This window comes from Somniosus microcephalus, chromosome 8, assembly GCF_052327205.1.
Source record: "Somniosus microcephalus isolate GS21.2 chromosome 8, FLI_Smic_1.0, whole genome shotgun sequence".
Lineage (NCBI taxonomy): Eukaryota > Metazoa > Chordata > Chondrichthyes > Squaliformes > Somniosidae > Somniosus > Somniosus microcephalus.
The window spans coordinates 33,136,052-33,160,612 of record NC_140994.1 but is presented as its reverse complement, the minus strand read 5'-3'; the positions used below and the strand labels follow the sequence as shown (position 1 = coordinate 33,160,612).

The window sequence follows — 24,561 nt, the reverse complement described above, 5'->3', positions numbered from 1 at the left end:
CACATGTCACAAATGTAGAGAAAATTGTTTGCTTTAATCAAATTTTTAAATTTCTACAATTTCAAGTTTAAAGCAATCATGATAAAATTACTGCTGGCTTTCCAGTGAGGCTTAAACACAAGCATCATTGAAAGGAAATGGGCTCCCGAGAGCCAATGTGCCTTTATAGCCATTTATGCGGTGTTACTAAAATAATAGTAAACCTTGTTAATGAAACATACATGATTGATTGCCAAAGCTAAAATTACACCTTTCATTCTACATGTATGCATGAGTTTAAGAAAGGAAAGCTGATGATGTAAGATGGTTTAGGGAACTTAAGTTTTATGTGGCCATAACATCAGTTTCACAGGGCGGAGGTTATATAAGGGTTCTGGTATGATCAGTAAAACCAAATACACTGGCCTGTGAATGATAAGGATCTCAAATGGTGCTAAATGCATCATTCTGGTCCAAGGTCATCTAGCCAGGGATTAGTAAATCCTTTTAGTTGTCTGATCCAAAGTGTCAGACTGAAAGCGAGATTGCCTTGGAGTTTAGATCAAAGAGCAGGGCAATCAATCCCATGCTGTCTGGAGGATTGCAGGGTTTTTAAGTTATTGCGGATGGCTTTCTATCCCTAATATTAAGTAAAGGAGAATGTATTTTCTTAAGGAATAGTTGGCGATCTTTACTGCTGATTGGCGTAGCTAATTAGATATGAAGAATTTAGGTCTAGGAAATTTGCAGCAGATTGCTGGACGCACATTCAGGGGACCTGGATTCAAGTCCCACTCGTGAATGTAACCTGCATGGTACAGTTTACTTCATTCTTGGTTGGGCCATTAAATTAACTGCTTCATATAAAGGAGGTAGTGGCGGGGAATTCGACCTGCCTGCTCTGCTGCCTGTTTCTCACCTGGAACCTTTGGCCCTGCTTGTTGGTTGCAGCCTAACAGATGATACTTTTAAGGACTGCCTGTTAGGCCACATGTAGACCTGGTCTTCCTGCATGCAGTCGGTGCTGGCCTCAAGGCAAACCAATCTTTGCAGTGGGGGCCTCAAACAGGCATTGGTACCTTTATTTGCAGATGCAAAGGGATTAATGCCTGTTTCAGGTGTAGGCACTGCACACTGATTTTTTTGGCCTTTAGTAATATGGGCAGACAGCACACTTCTGGCTGATGATGAGTGTGCACTTCCTCCCCGCCATATCGGAGTGGGCAAATTTCTTGGCCACTGTTTCAATTTATGTCTACGGCAGGAAAATCATCCGTCATGTTTTTCTGATTGTCTCAAATAACTATTAAATTAACGATACTGATTCGTTCAAATATATGACAGGAATAAAATTCTACCAATCAGAAAGAGGAACCGACAAAAAGCCATGAATCAAAATGCTTATTTTGTTTTTTAAAGTTATCAACATAGAACCAGATGCCAAAATCAACCAAACGATTGAAATTTCAGCAACCATGCTGCTTTTTGGCCCACCATGCCACATCCTTAATAATCAAATTTTTAATATAATAAATACATTTTTTTTATTCATTCATGGGCGTCGCTGGTGGCCAGCATTTATTGCCCATCCCTAATTGCCCTTGAGAAGGCGGTGGTGAGCCGCCTTCTTGAACCGCTGCAGTCCGTGTGGTGAAGATACTCCCACAGTGCTGTTAGGGAGGGAGTTCCAGGATTTTGATCCAGCGGCGATGAAGGAACAGCAATATACTTCCAAATCAGGATGCTGTGTGACTTGGAGGGGAACTTGGAGGTGGTGGTGTTCCCTTGCGCCTGCTGCTCTTTTCCTTCTAGGTGGTAGAGGTCGCGGGTTTGGGAGGTGTTGCCGAAGAAGCCTTGGCGAGTTGCTGCAGTGCATCTTGTAAATGGTACACACTGTAGCCACGGTACGCCAGTGGTGGAGGGAGTGAATGTTTAAGGTGGTGGATGGGGTGCTAATCAAGTGGGCTGCTTTGTCCTTGGATGGTGTCGAGCTTCTTGAGTGTTGTTGGAGCTGCACTCATCCAGGTAAGTGGAGAGTATTCCATTACACCCTTGACTTGTGCCTTGTAGATGGGGGAAAGGCTTTGGGGAGTCAGGAGGTGAAACACTCGCTGCAGAATACCTAGCCTTTGACCTGCTCATGTTGCCACAGTATTTATTTGGCTGGTCCAGTTAAGTTTCTGGTCAATGGTGACCCCCAGGATGTTGATGGTGGGGAATTCGACGATGGTAATGCCGTTGAATGTCAAAGGACGGTGGTTAGACTCTCGCTTGTTGGAGATAGTCATTGCCTGGTACTTGTGTGGTACTTATCAGCCCAAGTCTGAATGTCATGCTGGTGTTGTTGTATGCGGGCATGAACTGTTTCATTATTTGTGGAGTTGCGAATGGCACTGAACACTGTGCAGTCATCAACGAACATCCCCATTTCTGACCTTATGTTGGAGGGAAGGTCATTGATGAAGCAGCTGAAGATGTTTGGGCCTAGGACACTGCCCTGAGGAACTCCTGCAGCGATGTCCTGGGGCTGTGATGATTGACCTCCAACCACGACAACCAACTTCCTTTGTGCTGGTATGACTTCAGCCAGTGGAGATTTTTCCCTCTGATTCCCATTGACTTCAGTTTTACTAGGGCTCCTTGGTGCCACACTCAGTCAAATGCTGCCTTGATGTCAAGGGCACTCACTCTCACCTCACCTCTGGAATTCAGCTCCTTTGTCCATGTTTGGACCAAGGCTGTAATGAGGTCTGGAGCTGAGTGGTCCTGGTGGAATCCAAACTGGACATCAGTGAGCAGGTTCTTGGTGAGTAAGTGCCGCTTGAAAGCACTGTCAATGACACCTTCCATCACTTTGCTGATGATTGAGAGTAGACTGATGGGGCGGTAATTGGTCGGATTGGATTTGTCCTGCTTTTTATTGACAGGACATACCTGGGCAGTTACCATATTGTCGGATAGATGCCAATGTTGTAGCTGTACTGGAACAGCTTGGCTAGAGGTGTGGCTAGTTCTGGAGCACAAGTCTTCAGCATGACAGCCGGGATATTGTCAGGGCCCATAGCCTCTGCTGTATCCAGTGCACTCAGCCTTTTCTTGATATCACATGGAGTGAATCAAATTGACTGAAGACTGGCTTCTGTGATGGTGGGGACCTCAGGAGGAGGCTGATATGGATCATCCATTCAGCACTTCTGGCTGAAGATGGTTGCAAATGCTTCAGCCTTGTCTTTTGTACTCACATGCTGGCCTCCACCATCATTGAGGATGGGGATATTCATCGAGCCTCTTCCTCCCGTTAGTTGTTTAATGGTCCACCACCATTCACAACTGGATGTGGCAGGACTGCAGAGCTTTGATCTGATCCGTTTATTGTGGGATCGCTTAGTCCTGTCTATAGCATGCTGTTTCTGCTTTTTAGCATGCATGCAGTCCAGTGTTGTAGCTTCCCCAGGTTGACACCTCATTTTTAGGTACACCTGGTGCTGCTCCTGGCATGCTCTTCTACACTCCTTATTGAACCAGGGTTGGTCCCCTGGCTTGATGGTAATGTTAGAGTGAGGGGTATGCTGGGCCATGAGGTTACAGATTGTGGTGGAATACAATTCTGCTGCTGCTGATAGCCCACAGCGTCTCATGGATGCCCAGTTTTGAGCTGCTAGATCTGTTCTGAATCTATCCCATTTAGCACGGTGGTAGTGCCACACAACTCAATGGAGGATGTCCTCAGTGTGAAGACGGGATTTCATCTCCACAGTGACTGTGCGGTGGTCACTGCTACCAATGCTGTCATGGACAGATGCATCTGCGATGGGTAGATTGGTGAGGATGAGGTCAAATAGGTTTTTCCCTCATGTTGGTTCTCTCACCACCTGTCGCAGGCCCAGACTAGCAGCTATGTCCTTCAGGACTTGGCCAGCTCGGTCAGTAGTGGTGCTACCGAGCCACTCTTGGTGATGGACATTGAAGTCCCCCACCCAGAGTACATTCTGTGCCCTTGCTACTCTCAGTGCTTCTTCCAAGTGGTGTTCAACATGTAGGAGTACTGATTCATCAGCTGAGGGAGGGCGGTAGGTGGTAATCAACAGGAGGTTTCCTTGCCCATGCTTGACCTGAAGCCTTGAGGCTTCATGGGGTCCAGAGTCAATGTTGAGGACTCCCAAAACCACTCCTTCCCGACTGTATACCACTGTGCCGCCACCCCTGGTGGGTCTGTCCTGCCGGTGGAACACGACATATCCAGGGATGGTGATGGAGGAGTTTGGGACATTGGCTGAAAGGTATGATTCTGTGAGGACTCGTCTGTGGGACAGCTCTCCCAATTTTGGCACAAGTGTTGGTGAGGAGGACTTTGCAGGATCGGCTGGGCTGGGTGTGCTGTTGTCGTGTCCGTCGCCACTGCCGAGGTCGATGCCGAGTAGTCCGTCTGGTTTTATTGTTATTGGCCCAGAAATTCGGGTCGGGGGCTTCCCACGGGTGTAAGCCCCCGACCTGCACTTACCTTGCACGCCGGTAGTTGAGCTGTAGGTCCCCGTGGAATTCCGCTTCGGGGTCTGGCCCGGCTGCCGGCGCGCTGTGCTTGCGTGTCCCAGGGGTGTAGTTAGTGCGATGCGTCCCCTGGGATCACGTGAGCCATGGGCAGCCAATTGGAGGAGGGAAAAGCCCATTCATAAGATTGACAGGTAGACCTGTCAAAACTTAAAAATACTACGGTCCCAAAATAGCAGTAAACCTTCAAATAATTTTTTTTTTAAATCACACTTTTTAAATAAACTATAAATTACATTAAATAACTATTTTAAACAATAATTTAAATTTTTGAAAAAAATAATTTTATATTATAATGGGGCTAAAAATAAACTTACTTTGCTTTAAAGTATTTAAAAATAATAAACCTGTGGAAAAAATGTTTTAATTTTAATTAATTGACCACTTACCTTGCAAAAAGCAGGCCTTACGCCTGCTTTTTAAATGTGTAAATCCTGCAGGCTTACCCTTCCGGGAAAACCTGTAAAAAAAAATTAAGTTCAAAGCGCACGCGCAGCCTCCCTTGCGCGCGCGTTCAACCTCTGAACCCCTTCGTTCAGAGGATCGGAAGTGCCGGTTTCCCACGCATGCAGGAAACTGGCAATTCCATTCGGCCTACAGGTGAGTACTCACCCGGGGAGACCCGAATTTCTGGGCCATTGTTTTTCAGCCGTTTGTTACAACTGAGTGGCTTGCTAGGCCATTTCAGAGGGCAGTTAAGAGTCAACCACATTGTTGTGGGTCTGGAGTCACATATAGGCCAGACCGGGTAAGGACGGCAGATTTCCTTCCCTGAAGGACATTAGTGAACCAGATGGGTTTTTATGTCAATCCGATAGTTTCATGGTCACCATTACTGATACTAGCTTTTTATTCCAGATTTATTTAATTCACTGAATTTAAATTCCCCAGCTGCCGTGGTGGGATTTGAACTCACGTCGCGGGATCATTAGCCCAGGCCCCTAGATTACTAGCCCAGTGACATTACCACTATGCTACCGTTCCCGACATAAAAATTAATACATTTCTTTTTTTTTTTAATTACTACATTTGCCCCTCGTAAGAATTCTGTGTCACCCTCCTATTTAGGTCTCCCCCTTCAGTTCTGCTTCATTGGCGGAGCTACCAGGCTACACCTTCACTTTCCTCGCCAGTATTTTCCAGGCTCCCCAATGTCTTGCTTGTAGCCTCTACACACTTGTGGGCTGTAAGTGCCCTTCACCGACATTTTGAGTGCAAGCAAATCTCTCTAACCTCTCAACCCCCTCTCAAGCTGCAGCATGCCCACAGCAAAGCACTAAAACTTCCCTTTCTTATTCACTCATTTGTTTTCAGCAGAGAACAAAGAACCATTCTTCCCAGGTAAAAGTGGTGCCACGGGGCTACAGCAAGCCAGATAATCACTGACCTGCTTTTATTTCGATCCCACGACTTTCCATTTCACAAATGCATTCAAATCCCCAAAACTTGCTCTGTTCTGCCACATCCCCTGGGAGACTGACATCCACAACTCCACTAATTTGTGTGCTACACCTAGTATATTAACAATAAATTACATTCTATTGTGAATTCAGTTACTGTCTGCATTTAGTAATAAGTTAGTAGTTGAATTTGTTCCTATTTCATTGCTCACTAGGTTCAACAAATCCGTAGATGCAATACTGCTAGTTCCTTACCACAATTAATTATAAAATTTCAGCCTTAATTTATTACTTCAGGACTTTTATGATAAACCTCTTCATTTTGCCCATAAATAACAGCAGGTAAACTCTAATGCTCCTGTCTTTATTTTCTCATTATGATATATTTTAATATCGTCTGCACCTCATTTAAATTTGTGCACAACTGGCAAATATCAACATTTGCCTCAACACATTTTGCACTGCCTCAGAATATAAAAATATACCACAACACAGATGTTACCCCTCTCGTTCTAAAATAGTGTACGTTCCAGCTCACTGTGAGCAACCTCAGGACATGGCTAGTAACCTGAAATAATGGCTGTATGGTCATTTCAGATAACTGCACACCAAATCCTTGCCAGAATGGTGGAACTTGTGAATCAACACAAGCCGGCTACAAGTGCTACTGCTTGAACATGCACGATGGAGCAGATTGTGAGATTACTGACGCAAGTAAGTGGCTTTTGATGATGTTGAGTATTCTTTAGAATGTGCTTCTTACCTATTTAATGCAAGTGCCCATTTTTGGCATCAGTTGCAATTTTAATAACATAGCAATCTGAAGAGATGAGTCATCTTAAGCGTCATAGCCCTAATAGCCAGGGTGTTATGAATCTTATGATCCATGAAGAAAGGCTCATGAACTAACACTGGACGGCCAGCTGGTGGCGCCGTCCAAGGAGTATAAATACTCGGGCGTGGGCCCAGCTTGCCCAGGACATTGTGTAAACAGGAACTAGTGAAAGATAACTAGACCTCCATGTTTTGAAACAAGTTGATTAAAGCCTTGCTTTATACTCGAACCAAGTGCGTAGTGAGTTTTATTACGTCACAGGGTTCCAGCTCTGCTGCTGGAAGTACATCACACTGGGCTTCCCATACTTGCAGCCAAAGATGCTGACCCAATTCCAAATTACAGGGATGGGGCAATTTCCGTAGTCAGAGCTGGCAATCCGCACCTGCAAAAGAGGTGCCCGTACCGTTGCACTGCCAGTAGACAGAGAGTCACCCTGGCACAAAGGCCTGGGCAGGGCCAAAGCAGGAAGCTAGGTACGCTATCTTCTGCTCCTTAGGAAGCAAACAGTCACTTTTTTTTAAAGGTAATTGATGCTTTCTGCAATTGTTTAGCTTTCTCTTGGAACCTTTCTCGGCCCCATACTGGGCCTTATCTCAGCTTTTAGCCAGTGTCGGTCCCACGAAGCCTATCAGGTGGCAAAATGAGTTGAATTTCCAGGGTAGCCCAGGAACATCTCTAGACACACTCCCAAAGTCTCAGCCAGACACCAGGGGAATGGGCGAAAGGCTCATCTTCAACCCCCAGACTGGGATTTGGGATAGGGCGGAAACCTGGTGGATTCAGGTTCTGCCCCAAATTCTTGCCCCCCCCCCCCCCCCCCCCCCACCAAGCCCACATGCAATCCACCCACACTGTGCCCTTTCCCACTCCAGGAATATCAGGCCTTTTTTGAAACAATTTTATATTTGCTAAAAGCCTGTTCATAACGTGTGAGGAGGAGGGAAAATAGGAGGAAGCAGTATACAGTGTATATTGATTGATTTGCCAGAGAGTATTTAGCTTAGGAATTATCCTATACAATACTAGATGGGGAATATCAGAAGATCAGACAGCAACAATAGCAACACGATTATTTCTCAAAAAAGTGTATCAATAAGCTGTGTTTGCTTGTAATTATGTTTTTTTTCTCATGTATGAGCTAGCCTTCAGATAAGCAAAGCTGTTTATCCAAGAATTTTGAGGTTAGCTTGCTAGGTAGGATATCACTGGGTAGGATATCATTGAAATAATGCAGCCAGTCATCCACAATGATCAGACAAAATAAGCCTTGCCCTGGAAATGACACCATGGGAAACTAGTGTGCAAACATTTAGCACATGTGTATCAAATTCATCACTCTTCTGTTTAAATAAACCATTAAGCACTTGTATGCTCGTGTTCTACAACATAATTCATGCTGGCACTCTGTTCCTCTCCCCTTCCCACTCATATTATAATCTTCCCACTCATATTGCACCTTTTCTTCCCTCCTCCCTTACTGCTGCTCCCAGCTACTACCAGATGCTGTTGCTGCTTCTGGATTGGAACTCTATTGAATGCTGTGGGCACTGATTCCTGATACTGAAAAATGATGGCAAGAATTCCTGCCCCCATCAGAATTCCATTTTCCGGTGCAGCAGCATCAGGTAGGAGTAGGAGTGACACTGAGGGGCAGAGCCAAGGATGGCACTGAGGAACAGAGCCAAGGATGGCACTGAGGGGCAGAGCCAAGGATGACACTGAGGGGCAGAGCCAAGGATGACACTGAGGGGCAGAGCCAAGGGTGGCACTGAGGGGCAGAGCCAAGGGTGGCACTGAGGGGCAGAGCCAAGGATGGCACTGAGGGGCAGAGCCAAGGGTGACACTGAGGGGCAGAGCCAAGGATGGCACTGAGGAACAGAGCCAAGGATGGCACTGAGGGGCAGAGCCAAGGGTGACACTGAGGGGCAGAGCCAAGGATGGCACTGAGGGACAGAGCCAAGGATGACACTGAGGGGCAGAGCCAAGGATGGCACTGAGGGGCAGAGCCAAGGATGACACTGAGGGGCAGAGCCAAGGATGACACTGAGGGGCAGAGCCAAGGATGACACTGAGGGGCAGAGCCAAGGATGGCACTGAGGGGCAGAGCCAAGGATGGCACTGAGGGGCAGAGCCAAGGGTGACACTGAGGGGCAGAGCCAAGGGTGACACTGAGGGGCAGAGCCAAGGATGACACTGAGGGGCAGAGCCAAGGATGACACTGAGTGGCAGAGCCAAAGATAGCACTGAGTGGAAGGGCCAAGGGTGACACTGAGGGGCAGAGCCAAGGATGACACTGAGTGGCAGAGCCAAAGATAGCACTGAGTGGAAGAGCCAAGGATGACACTGAGGGGCAGAGCCAAGGATGGCGCTGAGGGGCAGAGTCAAGGATGGCACTGAGTGGAAGTGCCAAGGATGACACTGAGGGGCAGAGCCAAGGATGACACTGAGGGACAGAGCCAAAGATAGCACTGAGTGGAAGAGCCAAGGATGACACTGAGGGGCAGAGCCAAGGATGGCACTGAGGGGCAGAGCCAAGGATGGCACTGAGGGGCAGAGCCAAAGATAGCACTGAGGGGCAGAGCCAAGGATGACACTGAGTGGCAGAGCCAAAGATAGCACTGAGTGGAAGAGCCAAGGATGACACTGAGGGGCAGAGTCAAGGATGGCACTGAGTGGAAGAGCCAAGGATGACACTGAGGGGCAGAGCCAAGGATGGCACTGAGGGGCAGAGCCAAGGATGGCACTGAGGGGCAGAGCCAAGGATGGCACTGAGGGACAGAGCTGGGAGTAGGGTAGATTTTAATTTGCACATACGGACCAGCAGGCATTTAAAAAATCCAAACAGTATGTGACTACCTCATAGACTTCCCCAGCTTTAGTGCAGTTGGGAGTCAGTTTGGCCCCAGCTCCTAGAATGTACTCATGCTTTTCCCTTGATGTGCTTTGTATACTGCTTTGCATCAACAGAAATATATATATTTTGTATTTATTCAGTCATAGGATGTGGGCGTTGCTGGCAAGGCCAGCATTTATTGCCCATCCCTAATTGCCCTTGAGAAGGCGTTGGTGAGCTGCCTTCTTGAACCACTGCAGTCCGTGTGGTGATGGTACTCCCACAGTGCTGTTAGGTAGGGAGTTCCAAGATTTTGACCCAGTGACAATGAAGGATCGGCGGTATATTTCCAAGTCAGGATGGTGTGTGACTTGGAGGTGAACTTGGAGGTGGTGGTGTTCCCATGCACCTGCTGCCCTTGTCCTTCTAGGTGGAAGAGGTCGCAGGTTTGGGAGGTGCTGCCAAAGAAGTCTTGGCGAGTTGCTGCAGTGCATCTTGTAAATGGTACACACTGCAGCCATAGTATGCCGGTGGTGGAGAGAGTGAATGTTTAAGGTGGTGGATGGGCTGCCAATCATATATTAGTATGATGGCAGTGTAAAATGGTTGTAAAGACTGTGATATAGACATATACATATGATATATATGTATATTTAATTACCATTTTAATATTTTTTCCCCTGTCCAGATGAGCCCATTATTTTTGAGGACAACAAACTTATACCTCTTACACCAACGGAGGGTACCATTTTCCTTTAAATATTGATTTATGAGCTGACATGCCTGAGTACTTGGTAATGATGTTTCTGCCATCTGTAAATGAGCCCACAGAAAATATAAAATAAGTAAAGGTCATTTGGACAAGCTTGTTATCGCCACTGATCATGTATAATATGCCCCACCTGTGTCCCTCCAAGAATCTGGATGCTGCCATCTTTCTGGCAGCCAGGCCGCTGGATGTTCAAGAGTGGGAGTCCCCTCCGTTTGACATCATGAACCTCTATGGGGCAGATGGCACTTCTGCCAACTCCATCGCCCCCAGAGGAAATTCCTTTTGGCTGCTGTTCTGGATGGAGATCTGGTACTTCCAGGTCCTGCTAATTTTCCCGACCCCACCTCTGGCACCCATTTTAAACCGGCATTGTATCTCAGGCCCCAAGGCAGTTTGTGGCCATTATTGTTTGATTTTTACAAAAAATAATTGCAAAGCCAATCCTTGCCAAACTGACGGCATCTGCCAACCAATGCCAACAGGCCACAAATGCCACAGCTCTAACTTGAATAATGGAACAGGCTACGAGATTTTGAGCGATGGAACTGACTGTGAAAATGTGAGTGCTGGTACTGACTATGATGACTTCAGTGATATAACTGACTATGATGACTTCAGTGATATAACTGACTATGAGAATTATGAGACAGGTAAGTGATTTTAATGCCGAGTTTTCGTGCTACAAAACTTAATTAATATTTAGTTGGCATTAATGTTGATTTTAGAACACAGCAACTTGAACAGATGGGTCTTGCTAAAATTTTTAAATTGCTAAATGCACGTTCATAATCTGTGTGTGTATATTAATGCTGAGTCTGACCATTTTATTAGAAACCAGTTAGCTTAGAAATGATTGCCAAAGATATTAGACAGGAGCCATCAGAAGATCATTCTGAAATGCTGCTATTTGAATCATTCAGGCAATAATCTGCATTAATCAACAAAAGATCATACTTTTGTTTCTGTGCTCACGTTAGTAGTATGGAGTGAAGTTCGGGGATCGGTTATTTGTGATTTGTACACAAGTTAAAATGAACCTTGCAGTGTTTTACGGCTATAGTTATGGGTTCACAAGTATCCTGCACATTAAGGCATGTGAAGCCCATTTTCTAGTTTAAGGAGTCGACCCAGAAAGTACAGAATGAGTTAAATAAAATGTTAGAAATTGGCGGGTGTGAAACTTAATGAAAAGAAATATAGAGTGCTGCACATAGGAAGTAAAATAGTCTGAAAGAGCTAAGGATGGAGTTGAAAGAGAAGCTTTGTAGACTTGATGCCCAACCTGCCCAATCAATGCCAAGCAACAATCAACAAGGCCAACATAATGTTGAACTACACAGCCAAACCAATAGAATACTAGTCAAATACAATAGCAAAATATTGTATTTGACAATAGCAAAATATTGTATTTGACAATAGCAAAATATTGTAAATAAAATACTAGTCAAACTCATTTGCATATCACCAAACGCAAAATCTGCCATGAACCAGCGCAATCGGGCAACGTTTTAAAACATAACATTTTTTTATATGTTGCATTAAAAATATTGCTTGATATATTTAAGAGTGGTAAAAGTTTGATTAATACAGCTGAAAATGGGTTTATCACAAAAAATAAACATTTTACATCACAGTGTCAGTCCACCACCTGTGAGTAATGCGATTTTAAATGACTGAAAATTACTTTAAAATAATATACAAAACTATTTAGATTGGGGTACAGCAGTCAGTTCCTTAGTAATTAAAAAAAAAACTTCCATTCAAAACCTTTCAAAACGTGCCTATTGTCCTTGTGCCCAAAAGTTCCAGCTTACTTTTTGGAGCCTCCTCAAAGGTCTGCAAATGAGCGCAATTAGCGGAAACTCTCAATGGTGATTAATTCACCCTGGGGGCGGGGATGGCCAGTTTTGTGGGTGGGGCCTGCTGCTAACGCGATGTTTTTAACGCAATTTTCACTTAAAATGCCGCAATCTTTCGTGCCGGTTACGCAGATATCGGGGGAATTGCACCGAAAAACCAACAGAATCGAGCAGAAACTCCAGATCAGTGTGTAAGGTAGTTAACGAAAATTAAAAGGGAAATCCAGAGTACAGCTTTAAATTAAACTGAGAGAGTATGACAAGGGGGCACAGGTTTAAACTAGTGAACAGTAACTTTAGTACTTAAATCAGGAAGTTTATTACATAAAGAGTGATTGGTACTTGGAATGGACTTCCAGATAGTGATGGAGACGGAATCCTTAGAATCATTTAAGAAACAATTAGATGCTACAAGGGGGGGACTTCAGGATGTCTCTGAATAGATGAATTAAGGTGGACTGAATGGTCTTCCTACTCTGTAAGTATCCTGTGATCTTGTGAACGTGGATTTTTTTGGAGGGGTTTATCTGAGAATTATCATAAGTGTTGTTCTTGACCCTCTTTGTGCACTTATTCTGCGCTGACGATAGTAGATAGTAGATTGGCGGTTAGGATCAGATCAGCCATGATCTTATTGAATGGCGGAGCAGGCTCGAGGGGCTGATTGGCCTACTCCTGCTCCTATTTCTTATGTTCTTATGTTCTTATGTAATTAAAGGCAAAACAGTTGGATGTGTTGAAATGCTCTAGGATGGGTAATAAATTGAAGGGTTAGCCCTTTATTTGAAGGCAGGGAAGAAGTTAAGGCACTATTCCCCTTCAGGATATCTCGCTGCAATGATATTGTATAGAAAATGGTATAGCTTTCGGATCAAAGGGGACAATGGGCCATTTACAGGAACAGTTATTAGACTGGTATGGAAAAATCTTGAATTGTAACAATTATACATTAATTAAAATTAATCTTGCAGTGCTTTTTGGGCTAAAGCCTTCAAATAATTGCTTTATGATCCTTTCAGATAACTGCTATCCAAATCCTTGCCGAAATAGAGCAAACTGTGAACTGACTGAAAATGGCTACAAATGTCATTGCCCTCCCCTGTACAATGGAACCAATTGTGACATAGGTAACTTAACATTTTCCAATGCTAAATTTTAGCGCTGCAATATGCGTTCATTGCTTGTTACAAATAGGCATTCAAGTTACCAATTACAATTTTAGTAATATTATACTTGGAAGAAATTATTCATGTTAACTGCTTTACTCTATAGAACAGCAACATTCTTTTATTTCTCATTAAGTAATTTGCATTTTACAGTTGCTATGGTCATGTGAGGAATAAAAACAAAAATATTCAGTCCACATTGCATGCTGACCTATTCATCAGAGACCAGTTACCTTAGAAGTTATCACAATAGAGTTAGGAAAGATTATTTGGTCATTGGGAAAGGCTGCCATTAAAATTAATATCCTTGGTAATAGAAGTTCGATAAAAGTTCACATTTTTATTTATATAAAAGCTATTATATATATCCATCGTAATGATTAACATAGAAACATAGAAGATAGGAGCAGGAGTAGGCCATTCGGCCCCCTCTAGCCTGCTCCGCCATTCAATGCGATCATGGCTGATCATCCAAGTTCAGTACCCGGTCCCTGCTTTCTCCCCATACCCCTTGATCCCTATAGCCTTAAGAAATATATCCAACTCCTTCTTGAATATATTTAATGAATTGGCCTCTACTGCCTTCTGTGATAGAGAATTCCACAGGTTCACCACTCTCTGGGTGAAGAAATTCCTCCTCATTTCTGTCCTAAAAGGCCTACCCCTTATCCTTAGACTGTGACCCCTGGTTCTGGATTCCCCGACTATCGGGAACATCCTCCCTGCATCTAGTCTGTCCAGTCCTGCCAGAATTTTATAAGTTTCAATGAGATCCCCTCTCATTCTTCTAAACTCCAGCGAGTACAAGCCCAATCGACCCAATCTCTCCTCATACGTCATTCCTGTCATTCCAGGTATCAGCCTGGTGAATCTTCGCTGAACTCCTTCCATGGCAAGAATATCCATCCTCAGATAAGGCGACCAAAATTGCACACAATACTCAAGATGTGGTCTCACCAAGGCCCTGTACAACTGCAGCAAGACATCCTTGTTCCTGTACTCGAAACCTCTCGCTATGAAGGCCAACATACCATTTGTCTTCTTAACCGCCTGCTGCACCTGCATGCTTACCTTCAGCGACTGGTGCACAAGGACACCCAGGTCTCGTTGCACTTCCCCTTCTCCCAATCTATTGCTATTCAGATAATAATCTGCCTTCCTGTTTTTGACACCAAAGTGGATAACCTCACATTTATCCACGTTATATTGCATCTGCCATGCTTCTGCCCAATCACCCAACCTGTCCAAATCATCCTGTAGTTTCTCGGCATCCTCCTCACAGCACACACGCCCACCCAGCTTGTTGTCGTCTGCAAATTTGGAGATATTACATCTAGTTCCCTTGTCTAGATCATTAATATATATTGTGAGTAGCTGGGGTCCAAGGACCGATCCCTGCGGTACCCCACTAGTCACTCAGAAAAAGACCCGTTTATTCCAACTCTTTGCTTTCTATCTGCCAACCAGTTCTCTATCCAAGTCAATACCTTGCCCCCAATCCCATGTGCCTTAACTTTACACGCTAATCTCTTATGTGGGACCTTATCGAAAGCCTTCTGAAAGCCCAAATACACCACATCCACTGGTTCTCCCTTATCTATTTTACTAGTTACATCCTCAAAAAATTCCAGTAGATTAGTCAAGCACGATTTACCTTTTGTAAATCCATGTTGACTTTGTCCGATACTGTCACTGTTTTCCAAGTGCTCTGCTATTACATCTTTTATAATGGACTCTAGCATTTTCCCCACTACCGATGTCAGGCTTACCGGTCTGTAATTCCCCGTTTTCTCTCTACCACCTTTTTTGAATAGTGGGGTAACATTAGCTACCCTCCAATCCATGGGTACTGTTCCAGATTCCATCGAATGTTGGAAGATGATTAGCAATGCATCTACTATTTCTAGGGCCACTTCCTTAAGTACCCTAGGATGTAGATTATCAGGCCCTGGGGATTTATTGGCCTTCAATCCCATCAATTTCCCTAACACCATTTCCCTACAAATACTGATTTCTTTCAGTTCCTCCCTTTAATCAGACCCTATGTTCCCCGACATTTCCGGGAGGTTATTTGTGTCCTCCTTTGTGAAGACAGAACCAAAATATGTATTTAATTGGTCTGCCATTTCTTTGTTCCCCATTATAAATTCCCCTGATTCTGACTGCAAGGAACCTACGCTTGACTTCACCAATCTTTTTCTCTTCACATATCTATAAAAGCTTTTACAGTCAGTTTTTATGTTCCCTGCTAGCTTACTCTCATATTCTATTTTCCCTTTCTTAATTAGTCCCTTTGTCCTCCTTTGTTGAATCCTAAACTGCTCCCAATCCTCTGGATTACTGCTTTTTTTGGCCAATTTATATGTCCTCTCCTTGGATCTTATGCTATCCCTAATTTCCCTCATTAGCCACGGTTGAGTCACCTTTTTTGTTTTACTTTTATGCCAAACTGGGATGAACAAATTCTGTAGTTCATCCATGCGGTCTTTGAATGTTTGCCATTGCCTATCCACCGCTAACCCTTTGAGTGACATTCCCCAATCAATCCTACCCAATTCGCGCCTCAGACCATTGTAGTTTCCTTTATTTAAATTCAGGACCCTAGTCTCTGAGTCAACTACTTCATTCTCCATCTTAATGAAGAATTCTAACATATTATGATCGCTCCGACCCAAGGCGCCTCGTACAACAAGATTGCTAATTAATCCTTTCTCGTTACATAATACCCAGTCTAAGATGGCCTGATCTCTGGTTAGTTCCTTGACATATTAGTCCAGGAAACCATCCCATAAACACTCCAGGAATTCCTCCTCCATAGTATTGTTACTAATTTGGTTAGCCCAATCTTTATGTAGATTAAAGTCACCCATGATGACTGCTGTGCCCTTTTTGCACGCTTCTCTAATTTCCCTTTTAATGCCATCCCCAACCTCCGCATTACTGTTTGGAGGTCTATATACCACTCCCACTAACATTTTCTGCCCCTTGGTATTTCTCAGTTCTACCCGTACAGATTCCACATCATCAGAGCTAATATCCTTCCTTACAATTGTGTTAATCCCTTCTTTAACCAGTAATGCTACCCCACCTCCCTTTCCTTTTTGCCTATCTTTCCTGAATATTGAATACCACTGGATGTTGAGTTCCCAGCCTTGGCCACCTTGGAGCCATGTTTCCGTAATCCCAATCAGATCATATTCGTTTACCTCTATTTGCGCAGCTAATTCATCCACCTTATTACGAATGCTCCTCGCATTAAGACACAAAGCCTTCAGGCTTGTTTTTTTATCGCTCTTAGACCTATTAGAATTATTATTTACTGTGGCCATGTTTGATTTAAACCATTGATTTCTCTGACTGCCACTTTTGTTTTTCTCCTTATCTTTTGCTTTTATCCTTGTTTCCTTTTCCTCTGTCCCCCTGCTCAGGTTCCCAATCCCCTGCCATTTTACTTTAAGCCCTCCCCCAGAGCACTAGCAAGCACTCCCCCTAGGACATCGGTTCCAGCCCTGCCCAGGTGCAAACCGTCTGGTTTGAACTGGTCCCACCTCCCCCAGAACCAGTTCCAATGTCCCAGGAATTTGAATCCCTCCCCCTGGCACCATTCCTCTAGCCATGTATTCATCTGAAATATTCTTCTATTTCTACTCTGACTAGTATGTGGCACTGGTAGCAATCCTGAGATTACTACCTTTGAGGTCCTATTTTTTAATTTACCTCCTAACTCCCTATATTCCGCTTTTAGGACCTCATGCCGGTTTTTACCTATATCGTTGGTGCCTATATGCACCACGACAACTGGCTGTTCACCCTCCCCTTCCAAGGTGTTCTGCAGCCGCTCTGAGACATCCTTGACCCTTGCACCAGGGAGGCAACACACCATCCTGGAGTCTCGTTTGTGGCTGCAGAAACGCCTATCTATTCCCCTTACAATAGAATCCCCTATTACTATAGCTCTACCCCTCTTTTTCCTCCCGTCCTGTGCAGCAGAGCCACCCCTGGTGCCAGGAAGTTGGCTGCTGCTGCCTTCCCCTGGTAAGACATCCCCCCCATCAGTTTCCAAAGCGGTATATCTGTTTGAGAGGGCTCATGGCTATGTCCACCTAAGGAAAGCTGCAGAGATTAGCTTAGTTAAGAATTTTACAAACAATAAGGCCTTTCTTTTGCAAAGTTGTCTCCCCTGGCAAGTTTTTAGATTATGCTTTTGTTCTACATAGGTCACTTCATAAGAGCAATGGGGTCAAATTTCCTTACCCATTCTGGCAGAGCTTCTGCCGTAACTTCAACAGGAGTTCAGAAGAATGGCTCGGAAATAGACCGAGACACAGATACAGCAGGTCCCAACCAAAGCCGAGATTTCCCGCTTGATCTTGTAAGATAGCACCTTACAAGGCAAGTGACATGGAGGGGATGGGGCCAGGGAGTTCCTGGTCCCCTGGCCCATATGGGACCTAAAATAAGTCTGGAGGCTGGTACATCATACTGTTGGTACATGAGGAGATAGCCTAGCAACAGTCAAGGGAGAGAGAGAGAGAGAGATACAGAGTTGCCTTCGCTTAGCAACAGTCAGTGTTCACAATCACAGTAGACCTTGAATATGTTCATAAGAATGTTTAGATTAGAAATGTTATGTTGATAATAAGCATGTCTAGAGACTAGAAGGGTTATGCTTACCACAGCAAGGACATGCGCTCCATTTCCTGGGCGGGGCGGTAAGGGGAATTTCGCAGCCGGGGCGAGACTTCCTCGCCAGGCACAGATTGTCCCACCTCGCCAGCGATACCGCCCCGAAATGGGGCGCTACCGAATTTTGCACCCATAGACTTGTGTCTCTGTACTATGCAGTAGCCAAAGACTACCATATACGGCAATGCCAGTTCTAATTTGATAAGAAAACAGTGTGTAAAGATAAGCTTTTCCCTTGTTCAAGCAGCACGAGAAGTAATGCATGCCTACGTTCGCGTGCTCTATCTGTGAAAATACTCCGTTTGTAAATTGCTTTTTGTTGTTTAAAACAACACATACCAGCACCCAAAAGAGTGCAAGTGAGCCCCTCCAGGCAGGGGGGGTGGGGTGGGCGGGCGCTGGGGTCCAGGCCAAGAAAGCAGCCTCAAGCCTCCAAAGAAGGGGGCAATTTTGTAAAATAAAAAAATTACATTGACCCCTGCACCCCTTCCTGATGACAGGCAGGTATCAGAGTTTCTGACAGCGTGGGGCTGGTGAGTACCTGAAATATACCAGATTGCGTCAGGCCTCTGTCATTTTTGGGAGTTTCCTGAATGCCTGATAAGGGTCGGAACCTCTGTCCACCAGCTTCAAGGCAAATGATGGTCATGAGGCAGGATGGTAGGGCTGGGGACTCTCCACACTAGTAGTTTCCACTCTTCAGGCTGTAGTGGGACCCGGCTTATTAGTGGAGGCTGGCATGGTGAGTGGGAAGGGGCATACCAGGCTCCACAAGGACGTATATGAACCCCACTGGCGAGGTCAAAGTTAGGCAAGGGTCCTGAACCCTCCAAGACCAGGATTTTTACATTTTCTGTTGTAAATTGGCCCCTTTGCTTTGAGAACTGTTGGAAAAAAAAACCAAGGCTGGGATTGCAATGGAGCCTGAGCAAAACCCGCCTTCTCAAAGCCCCAGAGTTTTCAGCCTGCATGGACAGTGGGGTGCTGGAGATGTGGCGGAAGTGTGACTTGTACCGACCTATGCCATGTAAATGAGATGCCCTCTCGCTGATCCTGCAAACACTGGTGGGGTCGGCGTTGAAGAACACTGTTGTGCGTAATTTGAGCATATCTGCTGGGATCATGACCTGAGGAATCTCTGGGCCAGGGCACTTTAATTAGATGCACTGTTCTTGGCATGAAACTTCGCAAGCTTTAATGCTGAGTTGAAGATAATAGCTCCAGTCTCCATTCAACTAAAAATTGCGTCTTTCTATACAAATTGTTCCTGTTTCTTCTACTTACCATTCAGTTCTCTTTATTGTTGCCCACTTGTAGATTTTTATCATTTTTGAGATATGGTAGTTTTGTTTCTTAACAGAAGCAGCGAAATACAAATGTTAAGTTTGAAAGCAGTAAAATGAATTCTTCAAAATAGTTTGACTAGGTTGAATTCATCGCACAGATAAAAATATAGGTTCAGTTGGAGAAGACAATTATCCGCATGTTTAATTTATTCTATTACAGAGAATGACCCTTGTAAGAATAACCCGTGCAGCCATGGAGACTGCCTAATCATAATTGTGCCTCCTTATTATAAATGTAAATGCAGACATCCTTATCAGCCACCAACATGCACTAACGGTAAGCTTTTTTGATTCATTTCTTCTAACCGAAAAATAGCTGGTGTGTATAATCTCTATTTTGTTGCCTAAAATAAAGGTATTTTTCAGAATATATAAATATATATGTGCGCTTAATTACAATTTTTAATCTGTATCCCTTTGTTAGGCCCAAAATAGCCATAATTCAGTGCCACTCTGAGATCATTTAAGAAGAATTACTGTACCAATGAAAGAGTTAAAGGTATTTGGTGCAGATTTAGAGCTGTTGCTGTCAATCACTTGAAGCAGTCTGGAGTGACATGAGACAGTTTCGAGGGTAAAACCGAACAGCATCTAGGGAATGTGAAACTCCTACCTTTCTGAAGCTTTCCTCCCGCGTGTGTTGCAGACCTACAGTCCTGCTCTCATAAAGGTGCAAATTCTGACTTGCATCCTCCTCCAACCCAGGAATTTGAGGGCAGGGCTCAGATTCCTGTGGCTGAATGCTTTGACAGTTTGAAAGGAAGTGGAACAGACCATGTTGTAAAAGGCACAGCTATACCCATAGTAAAAAAAAAAGAGATGATTTCTCAATCAGATTGCTGCGTTAGTGTGATGTCTCATTTGTGCTGAGTGAGAAGTTGATTTTTTCCAGACTCAGCAAGATCAGCTTATTTAAGTAATTGCCACGTGTTCCTGGTGCCTTTCGCACAGGGAGCATTATTAATGGAAGTCGGCAGGGAATGACGGGGAGCAGCAGCCCTTAACAGTGGCGATCACTGTGGCTGTGTGAACCGGCAGGAATGAAAGACTTTCAAAGGCATTGGGCAGAACTATGAAGAAATGTTTTCTGCCCTGCTTGAGGAGCCACAACAAAGGAGAGCAGTCATATTTGAGGCAGAGGGGGACTTTCTGTGCATGCCACATACATGGCTGGAAGTGGCGGATAGAGTGAATGCTATCTCTCACATCCATAGGGTGGTTGGGAGCGGTAAACGGTGTGTGGACCTGTTCCGAAATGCACCCCCCTTCCAGTTTCCATTGCCATTTCCAGCATTTTTCAGCAGAAGTGATGTCAGACGTTAGCTTTGTATTCATACGGTATGTTAATGACAGAAATGCATCTTCTGACATATTTCCCTTCATTAATGCTGGACGATTCTTAGGAGTTGGGTGAGGAAGGGTTTAGAAGTTAAAGGAAGTGGAATGATTGATTGTACTGGGAAAGACACGATGGGGGAGAAAGTCAACTCACGGACGCCTGTTTTGGGCTGTAAAATCGGGTGGCCACCAGTTAGTAATTGGGGATGGTCACTTCAGCCACCCCTTTGATGCCTGAGGCCCACCTGATGCAATATTCAAGTGGGCCTGTAAATGTTTGAGCTGCCCGCCTACATGAAAATGGTGTAAGGCTGCTTAAAAATGCCAGTCAGGGTCCTGCGCCAGTTGTACGGTGAAAGAAAAACATAAGTACATAATTGATTAAATTAAAAGCTTTGGTGGTTATTGCAGTGTGACATGAAGGAATATTTTATTTTCAATTGCTTTCCCTTTTAAGCAACTACTGTTTGTGATCCAAATCCATGCCTCAACGGAGGAACGTGCTTGCACACTAACAGAAGTGCACCATTCAAGTGCGCCTGTCCAGCTCAATTCCGAGGAGAGCAGTGTGAAATAGGTAAGATCACTTTGCAGTTTTTACAGTGAATGTTTGGAAATGTCATCTAACAAGGGATTGTGAATCTGCCTGGCTAGGCAAAACTTCCTTTTGTTTGCAACCACCAAAGGCCGAGGTTTGCCGGTGCTGAGCTATCTTCAGCTGTTGGTATTGTGGGATTCCTTGGAACTTTCGTACTTTTGAAGCCAAAACACTGGATTGAGGAAAAAGTAGACTCATATCTATAATGCCCACAATCTACAACCCATGTGCTTGTAACTTTTTCCGCTGTAATAAATGTAAGAGGTTTTTCTTTAAAATCTATTCTTATGCTTTTTTTTAAGTGGTAGGGCTTGTGGTGATTTGGAGGATGAGGGGGCCGATTTTAAATTTGGATGGACTCGAGGTACACGGCAGGGAGAGTGCTTGCAAGGGGGGACCATGGAAGGGCCAGAAATCTTTGGGAGGCCAAGAGGAGCAACATCAGCAAGGGAGCAGTCAGGGTGGTGCCCAGAGTGGCCTAGGAAGAAAGAGCCAGAGTGTTTTGGACCTTAGCAAAATACTGTAGATGCTGGAAATCCGAAACAACAACAGAAAATGCTGGAAAAACTCAGCAGGCCAGGCAACATCCGTGGAGAGAAAATAGAGTCAACGCTTCGGGTCAAACCCTTTGTCAAGACTGGAAATGCACAGGAAATGAAATAGATTAAAAGGCCAGGCTGGGAGAGAACAAAAGAGAAGTGAAGAGACATTAAGAGGTATTCAAAACGAGACGAGATGGTGATAGGACTAGTGGAGACAAAAGACGGCTCTAGATTAGGTGTGAAATGCGCTGGCAGAATGGGAGACAGCTGCCATGTGGGAGAGAAAAAAGGGGGGGTGGGGGGGGGGGAAGGGCCAAAACAAAGGTGTGGATAAAAAATAAGTAAAAATGTAATGGGGGCCGAGGTTATGATCTGAAATTGTTGAACTCGATAACGAGTCCAGAAGGCTGTAAAGTGCCTATTCGGAAGATGAGGTGCTGTTCCTCGAGCTTACGCTGAGCTTCCGTGGAACAATGCAAGAGCCTGAGTACAGTGAGGTCTGAGTGGGAACGGGGCGGTGAATTAAAATGACAGGCGACCGGAAGCTCGGGGTCATCCTTACGGACTGAATGGAGGTGTTCCACAAAGCGGTCACCCAATCTGCGTTTGGACCTTGCCTTGTCTGCCCTGGCCAGCCTCTTGTGCCATTGCTGTGCATATCCTTGGTGTGAGGGAGGTGACAGTGAGTGCCAAGGTCACCTCCATCCAGGCAACAAGGTTGACACTCCTGGACAGCTTGCTGCCTGGCAACACCAAGGAGTCAGTCCCTCCTGTCTTCCACCTCTTCCAGGGGTGCTTACAGATTTTCTTATGAAAAATTCACAGCTCTTTGGCGAAATGCTGCCCTGTCATGGTGCCCCATTGGCACTGCTGGCCCAAGACTGCTTATGGGTCTAGCAAGAGGCACTTCAGATGAGGGTGGGAGATGCCTTGTGTGGATGAAATTCAAAGGTGTCAGGTAAAGCCTCCCCTGTCTGTCGCCAAGTGCTCTAATGAAGATTTCCTTCTTTACAGAGGTTGCAATGCTTTTGCACTGAAGTTTCCTGGGGCCTTAGATGCTCACTACACTTATAAAATGCAATTATGCCAGAAGTTACACTTCCTCTGCAAATGAACATACTCAGGAATCTTGCATGCTTTTCACTGCAAAAGACATTGAGGAATTTCAGAGCCTATGTTACATTTCAGTATAATATGTAAAAATGCGTAATGTATTTTCTGCAGGAATGGATGACTGTTACACAGGTAATGGTGCTACATACCAAGGGCATGTGAGTCAAACTAAAAAAGGACAGAGATGTCTGTACTGGAATTCTCATTTACTTCTGTCACCATCAATGATTCTTCAGATACAAAATGATGCACGTGGTGTTCAAGAACATAACTACTGCCGGTAAACCAGTGTTCATCCTGTAATGTATGATGTGATAGAGATGAGACAGCACATGGTTTTCAAAATTGTGATCACACACTGAGACCTTTATCTGCATCCTATGCAGGATTTACAAGAAGTAGGCACATATCCATCAAAGATTACGCACTAAGGGGGAAAAATTTGGTTGCCTTGCGCCTCCCGTTAGAATTGGGGCGCAAAGCAATTAGCACCCAGGTGCGGCGCCGCTAACACCTCCCGCGAAATTCAGCGGACGGTTAGCGGCGGCGGTAGCTGATAGTGCCCCGCGGTGCTGCGTCTCTGGCGATGACATCATTGCCGTGTGCAGCGCCCCGGCCGCAAACTTGGCTCGTGCCCCCTGACCTACCGCCAGACGCTATGTCCAACAGGGTCAGGGGGGCGTTTTTATGGCCGGGGCGGTGATAATTAAAGGGGAGGTGCCGGGAGGCCATTTTTTTTCGGCCGCCTGTCAGCATCTGCCCCCTCTGGCCTCTTCCTGCGGGGTGCCGGCCGCGATCGGTCAGCCCGGCACTCCTCTTGAGTACCGGGCTCTTTTGCCGGCACCCCGCTCCCTGGTGGCCCAGCAGGGCCCTGGTGCGCGCTGTGCTAGGCCCCTCCCCTTTAATCAGGGGAGGGAGGTCTGCAGTACCACGGCGCTACGTGCCGGTGGGTATGGCACTGCTGCACGTAGCACCGCGATATTCAATGGGAGCGCCCCAAGAGGGAGGGGGAGCGCTTCCAGTAGCGCCCCACCTCCTGCTTGGGCCGCTACCATTGAAATTCAGTTGTGGGGGCGGTAACTTTTTTGGGGCGCTACAAATTATCGCCCCAAAGGGGGCGCGAGCCAATTCCCCCCCCTCCCAAAGTGTTGAAGACAATTGCAAGCGTATTTGCTAACATCCTCGTAGGTGGCCTCTTTGCATCAACTCTCCACAGGCTTCACCTCATCTAAAATAGTGCAGCCCATGTCCTGCCCTTCAATCACCCCATCCTCTCCAAGCTCCACTGGGTCCCGGTGCCCTGGTGATTTCACTTCAAAATTCTCACCCTTGCTTGCAAATCCCTCCATGGCCTTGCCTCACCCTACCTTAATGTTCTCTTCCTGGCTTTAATCACCACACATGCCCTACACTCCTCTAACACGAATTCCCCGCTCCCTCCCCTGCAGGACAGCTGGTTATTCAGCCACAGAGCTCATACGTACAGGAACGGTGTGCCCAGCTGCCTCTGCCTTGCCACCTCAACAACTTCCTTCTCTTCAGT

At 45.4% G+C, this 24,561-nt stretch overlaps 1 protein-coding gene across 1 annotated transcript in view; it reads left to right on the top strand.

Annotated features, from left to right (window-relative positions):
• LOC147113429 (factor VII-activating protease-like) overlaps positions 1–24,561 on the top strand; it is an 88,881-nt gene that overhangs the window by 13,005 nt on the left and 51,315 nt on the right. The window contains exons 3-8 of the mRNA XM_085994480.1: positions 6,525–6,641; positions 10,853–11,020; positions 13,249–13,356; positions 19,588–19,704; positions 21,223–21,342; positions 23,130–23,298. Of these exons, the coding sequence (XP_085850606.1) occupies positions 6,525–6,641; positions 10,853–11,020; positions 13,249–13,356; positions 19,588–19,704; positions 21,223–21,342; positions 23,130–23,298 (799 nt within the window). The remainder of the gene's footprint in view (positions 1–6,524; positions 6,642–10,852; positions 11,021–13,248; positions 13,357–19,587; positions 19,705–21,222; positions 21,343–23,129; positions 23,299–24,561) is intronic.